The sequence below is a fragment of the Carlito syrichta genome, unplaced genomic scaffold (assembly GCF_000164805.1).
Source record: "Carlito syrichta isolate Samal-C Ts95f unplaced genomic scaffold, Tarsius_syrichta-2.0.1 Scaffold316499, whole genome shotgun sequence".
NCBI classification, from domain to species: Eukaryota; Metazoa; Chordata; class Mammalia; order Primates; family Tarsiidae; genus Carlito; species Carlito syrichta.
In genome coordinates, this window is record NW_007260595.1 from 88,518 (window position 1) to 95,184 (window position 6,667).

The 6,667-nt window shown below is 43.9% G+C and overlaps 1 protein-coding gene across 3 annotated transcripts in view; it reads right to left on the reverse strand.

Annotated features, from left to right (window-relative positions):
- ERCC4 (ERCC excision repair 4, endonuclease catalytic subunit) overlaps positions 1 to 5,008 on the reverse strand; it is a 32,953-nt gene extending 27,945 nt beyond the window's left edge. For all 3 annotated transcript variants that reach the window (XM_008074597.1, XM_008074596.1, XM_008074595.1), the window contains exons 1-2: positions 4,799 to 5,008; positions 3,287 to 3,467 (exon numbers count right to left, since the gene is read on the reverse strand). In XM_008074597.1, the coding sequence (XP_008072788.1) occupies positions 3,287 to 3,467; positions 4,799 to 5,005 (388 nt within the window). In that variant the 5' untranslated portion in view covers positions 5,006 to 5,008. The remainder of the gene's footprint in view (positions 1 to 3,286; positions 3,468 to 4,798) is intronic.
- Positions 5,009 to 6,667: the final 1,659 nt, after the last annotated feature.

The window sequence follows — 6,667 nt, forward strand, 5'->3', positions numbered from 1 at the left end:
CGCCAAGTTGCCCAGGCAGGTCTCGAACCCGCGGGATCAGGCAATCCACTCACCTCAACCTCCCAAAGGCACGGGATTACAGGCTGAGCCACCGAGCCCAGCATGATGAGAACATCTTAACATCAACAGGCAGTGACCACAGAATGCTTACTATGAAAGATGATGCTAAGTAGCTTATATAGTATCTAACGTCAGCTTGACAATAATCCTGAGAGGAAGGTATTATTAGTGTCCCCAATTTACAGGTGAATAAAATGAGGCACAGAGAAATTAAGAAACTTGCCTAAGGATACACAGCTGATGCCTGGTGAAGGTGAGCTCACACCCAGAAGTAGTGGACCTGAAGAGTTTACTGTTCCACTCATCTTTCTGTCTTCAGCACCCTTCCTGCCAAACAAGGGAGCCTTGGTAGGTTAAGTGTTTGTTGAATGAATATAAACCTGAGGGACAGTACTGGATACATAAATCTAATGCAACTCTGAAATATATATATTTTCCAGAAAGTATGTTTTGAGTTCTCTCTGGAGATGTTAGGATCAGTTTTAGCAATGAAAGCATCCTCCTGTCCTGTTCTTTTGAAAGACAATCTGAACAGATATTAGGCATTGTTCTCCTGTTATTTAAGAATTCTGGGCCAGGCTCGGTGGCTCAACTTGTAATCCCAGCACTTTGGGAGGCCGAGACAAGTGGATTGCTTGAGCCTGCAGGTTCCAGATCAGCTCCGGCAACTTGGTGAGATCTCGTCTCTACAATAAATAAAAAATTAGCCAGGTGTAGTAGCCTGTGCCTGTAGTTACTTGGAAGGCTAAGGTGGAAGGACTGCCAGAGCCCAACATGTGGATGATAGGGTGGCCGTGAGTATGCCATTGCCTTTCAGCCTGGGTAACGGAGTGAGACTCCAACTCAAAAAAAAAAAAAAAAATTCTGGTTGGCAAGGACACTAGGGTAGGGGGTGGTGGGACTAATAGGTAGTGACAGGTACAGAAGTTAGGGCTGGGGCTATTCAGTATTTCCAGAGGGTTACCTGCATTAGGGATTGCCTTCTGGTCTGCAAAAGCTCTTACAGAGGATCCTGGGGGATAATGTCAGGGGATGAAGAATTGAGAAGGTAATAAACATTTGTATACCTAACCCTGAATTTTACCCCACATATTCAAAATTTAAAAAAAGGTGGGGGGAGGAGAATTGGAAGATTCATTCCTGGCATTTATTTGCATTTTACTCAGCCAAGTATTCCAGCAGATCTAGCTTCATTATTAGTTGGAATTTGACCAGAAATGGGAAGGGAATTTGGCACTTTTTTTTTTTGAGTTGGTACTTTTAATTAGGAACGACATGGAAGCTAGACTTAAATAGTGCATCAATTTAGATTGCTTTCTGCCTAATTAGGATGCACTGTAACTGAAAGTTAAGAGTAATACTGACACCTGGTGGTCATTTCAATACAACTAAAAATATTTTATCAGCCAAAAAAAATAAAGTAAAACTAAGCTTATAAGAAAGCAGTAAGCAATAAAAAAACTTCATGATGTATCAAGATTTCTGGTTATAAAAAGTCAATTTCTTTGCTATCATTTATTAAACATTTACTATGTACCAGGCACTACACTAAGCAATATATTTTATCTCACTTAATCCTTCTGACAACACTAGGAGACACTATTTTCTTGATTTAAGAGATGATAAACTGGGCTCGGTGGCTCAGCCTGTAATCCCGCGCCTTTGGGAGGCTGAGGTGAGTGGATTGCCTGAGTCCGCGGGTTCGAGACCTGCCTGGGCAGCAAGACCTCATCTCTCAAAATAAATTAAAAAATCAGCCGGGTGTGGTAGCACGCGCCTGTAGTTCCAGCTACTTGGAAGGCTGAGGAAGGATCGCCAGAGCCTAGCAGGTCGAGGCTGCGGTGGCCGGGAGTGGCCATTGCACTCCAGTCTGGGTGACAGAGTGAGGCTCCAACTCAAACAAAACAAAACAAAACAAAAGAAATGATAAAACTGAAGTTCATGCAACTTAAGAAGCTTGCTTTGTAAGAAGGATGTTAGCATTCAAAATCAGGTGGCCGCCGGGCTCGGTGGCTCAGCCTGTAATCCCGCGCCTTTGGGAGGCTGAGGTGAGTGGATCGCCTGAGCCCGCGGGTTCGAGACCCGACTGGGCAGCGAGACCTCATCTCTACAATAAATCAAAAAATCAGCCAGGGCGTGGTAGCGCGCGCCTGTAATTCCGGCTACTTGGAAGGCTGAGGCCGAAGGATCGCCAGAGCCCAGCAGGTTGAGGCTGTGGTGGCCGGAAGTGGCCACTGCACTCCAGTCTGGGCGACAGAGTGAGACTCCAACTCAAAAAAAAAAATCAGGTGGCCAAGACCACTGTTTCTAACAATTATAAATGTTACAAAAGAATAATAGAACTTTTCTTCAGTCAGTTTACTAAGAACTATGTAAAACATTAATCTACACATTTATTTATTAAATACTTCTTGAGGGTCGTCTAGGCTCAGGGCAATATGACAGATACAGTGGGAAGGACAGTTATGAATTTCACAGTCTCCCTGGCCTCCAGAAGTTCATGAACGATCACAATACTCTATCCATCCATCATTTATCCAACAAATATGTGTTTAATACTTACCATGTACCAGTTATTTGCCTGTGATGAACAAGTTGTTCCTTGTGCTTAAGAAGCTTGTCTTGTGCATGAGACAGACAAATAAAAAGGTAAATATAATGTAGTATTCTGAGGGCTACAACTGTGGGGTATGTACAGGAAATATGAGGGCACAGAGTCAGGGTCCCTAAATGAGCTTTGGGGAAATCAGAAAAGGTTTCTGAAGGGACAAATAATGAAAACAAATTCCTTTTCTATATTAATTCTAGCTAAAGTTAAACCAGTTTTTTGCAAAATAATCAAGCAACTACTTGGTTTAATTTCAAATCATGGGGAAAATACTCTTAAAGAGGAAAACCAAATAGTTTAGGAAATACATAAAGATTATTTATAAATATTTCAAATCTGATTAAGTTGTAAAAGCAAATGCCAACCAATTACAAGAATTTACTGGATGTGAGCTTGAAAAGCAAGAAAAAGTCAATCTCACATTTAGCTACTTATTCAGGCCACAAATTTTTGAGTATCTACAGTGTGTATTGTGTGAACAGACTGAAGCACAATGTTGAGCAAAAAGACCAGTGGTACCCACAAGAAGGTTCTAGTTTAGAGTGTAGCAGAGGGGACTGACAAAAATAAAAATGTATACATTTACAAAAGAAAAATGATAAGATTTCAAATGCTTACCAGTAATTAAATCGGAAGGTATTCTATCAGTCAAGAAATCAACCACAAGTATTCTACTTGTTGCAAATATAACGCCCCCCTGGGTGTAAACTTCATAGCGACTGTTACTTGCGATTTCATTTGTTACACGGAGCGGGAGGTGTTCTACTCCTTCTATCTTCAGTTGATTGATAAAATATTCCTAAATCAAATCAAACTTGATTAGTAGACTGTTGAACACAGGGCAGTTTTCTATGGGTTGCAGATATTCAAAACGGAGTATGGCCTTTCTCTGAGATAATGAACTTAATAATGAATATACAAACTAAGTCACTACTTTATGTTGATCAACCAACCAGTCTACAATTGACTAGATTTCTTTTGTTTGTTTCTGGGTTTACTCTAAGGAATAACTGCACTTCAGTCATTATTAGCACTTCAACAACAACAACAACAACACACAAACACCCAAACTCTTTAAAAAAGACTTCTACCTAGAAAATACTTCCCAACCAAAGCCAAGTTTGCAGTCAAGTGTATTCTTAGAAGTTGACAAGGGAATCCTTTTCCCAGTGTTTTAGACTATTGGTTCTGTCCTCATCCATCCTAAAGGGACTTCATAATGTCAATGAGTCCCTTGGCCCTTTACACTCCAGTTCAATACCACCATTCCCGGTACTGTGTGTGGCCTGAGGCCCTAGGTCAAGCACTGAGTCCCGGCCTTCGGGGAGTCAGTTGTCACTCTTCTCTGCTGACATTTTCTCCTGGCCCACCAGCTCTACCCAGGGGATCAACAGGCTTGTCAGACCAGGCTGTATCTCTTCTCGACATCCCCTAGTACAGACGTAGTACCATTTCATCTTCCTCAGTGTCCCTCATTCTCCCTAACTGTAGTTAACTTTCCTGAATATCCTCGGCTTTCAGCCCTGTCCCTTTGGGCCCTATGGCCCTCTTCCCACAGCCTTGGTGAATGTCCTGTGCCCTAAGTCTCTCCTCTTCCCTACAGAGTTTGCCCTAAGTTAGTACCTCCTTCCATGTCTCATCACCTTCGGAAGCCCCTCCATCCCCATCAGTGGTTCCTTGTAGGGATCCCACTCCTCTGGCCCCAGAAACTCCCGCATTTTTCCTATCCAGATCCTCCTACAGACACTTCCCCTCTCCTGCAGGGACTTTCAATCCTCACCTGCACCTTCTCAAATGACATCCCTACTCTTCTCTTGCACCTTTCCTACTTGTTCCTCCAACCCCCCCGTGGTCCCTCCCAGCCCTCCCATTTCTCTTATTGTCCTTGAACTCCTGTCAGGGATCTGCATCCTTCTCGGGACTCCTCCCATCCTTCTCACTGCGTCTGCATTCAGTATCAAGGACCTGCATCACCCGGGGACCCCTCCCATCCTTCTCAGTGTCCCCACAGTGTCAGGGGCCTGCATCCCCTCGGAGCCCCTCCATCTCCGTCAGAGGCCTCGCATCCGCGCCAAGGCCTGCATTAGCTCAGGAGGCCCCCAGCGCTCTCGGGTTCCCTCTCTCCCGCACCTCCTCGGTTGGTTGAGTGTTAAGCACCAGCACCAGGCAGGCCGGGTGGCAGTGTAGCCGGATGAGATGGTGGAGGAGCCTGTCCGCGCCGAGCCCGCGAGCGCACACTACCAGCCCGTCAGTGTCGAGCAGTTCCAGCACCAGCTGCCGTTCATACTCCAGTAGAGGAGCCATAGCCGTCCGTCGGGCCAGCAACCCCGGTTCCATGGAAGCCCTTCCGGGGTGTACCCGAACGCAACCGAACGTAGTCGAAGAGAGCAGAGCCCGAAAGGACGAAAGGTAGTCGAAAGCTGCCGAGGAGAGCCGAGGCTGAGACGAGCTTACGCCAAACGTAGACGAAGGGAGTCGAGCCCGAGAAGACGAAAGCAGGCCGAAAGTAGCCGAAGAGGAGACGAGGCCGAGACGAGAGTCCCCCGAAGAAAGTCGAAGAGAGCCGAGCGCGAGAAGCCAAGCGCCGGCAGAACTCAGCCGAAGAGGAGCCGAGTGAAGCCGAAGTTTTGTAGAGTTTCTACAGACTCTGGAGCTCCCGACCGGTGTCACCTCCAGACCTCAGGCTCCATCCCGGGGTCTTCTGCTGTTTCATATCCCCTGATATCCTAGATCCAACGCAAGCTGCCAAAAAGTAAGGAGAAGGGAAGTAGGCCTAAGGAGCTCCATCCTCGGACGTCGAAAGTTGAAAAAGTTAATTGTCAATATTCCAAGTGCCCCTAGAATGAGTAGCACCGCTACTTTTGCAGTTGGTCTCCCTCCCCCTTTTCTTACCTTCTTTCTTTCTTTTTTGTTTTTTATTGAGGCGAGGTCTTGATATGTTGCCCTGGCTGGAGTACAGTGGCTGTTGAATAAACAGAATCGTTTACTAATTTCAGGTCTTGTTTGTCTGGAAAGGTCTTGCATGAATATAATCTGTTTTTAAAAATTGCAACCAGGTGTCCCGCAGTAGCCGCGTCGCTCCTTCCACTAGAGGGACACCTTCCTCAGTATTTGTTCTGTACCTAGGCACGCCTGTTCACCGCACTAGTGGAGGAATTGTTTTGTGTCCAAATCCAGTTCCTCAACCTTTATTGTTAGAAAATAGAAAATACAAGTAAGCAAAAATAAAAACAAGTAAGCAAAAATAAAAACACTTGATATTGCACTACCCAGAAATAACCATTGTTAAACATCATGAAATCTAATTTTTAGCATTTCCCTCCATTTATTAGACACACTCTCTCATCTCATAGAGTTATTTTATCAATATGAAATAATAAAAAACCTTGATTTAAACCCCGGGTTTATCACTAACATTTGGCAAATCTCTGAACATGATATTTAATATTATTTTACAAAGTCCTTCAATATAGCTAATGAGATTTCCATAGTGTGGATGTACCATACTTATTTGTCTAATACTTGTTAGAGGGTTTTTAGTTTCTTTCCACTTTTTCCCTTCCAATTTTATAAATAATGTTTCACTAAACATCTTTGTAAATAAATTCAATCATGACCTTAAAATACGCTTCTAGAAATGAATAATTACTGGGATCAAGAGAACAAACACTTGCAAAGCTTTTCATTACATTCATGTACAGGCCTCTAGAAAGCCTGTACCAAGTTACATTCACACCAGCAGTTTATAAGAGGATGTTTCTTTACCTTGTTACCACTCAGTACAGTGTTTTGTTTACATTTTGTCAAGATAAAAACAGCATATAATTCCTGAATGCTGGTTAAGTGGAAAGGGATGTCTACAGACACCTTAAATTCAGAGTCTCCTACAAGGCAGATATTAGTCTCAGTTCTGCAAGTGAGAAAAATAGAGGCTCATGGAGGTTATATAACTTTTTTTTTTAAGCTGGAGTCTCACTCTGTCACCCAGGCTGGAGTGCA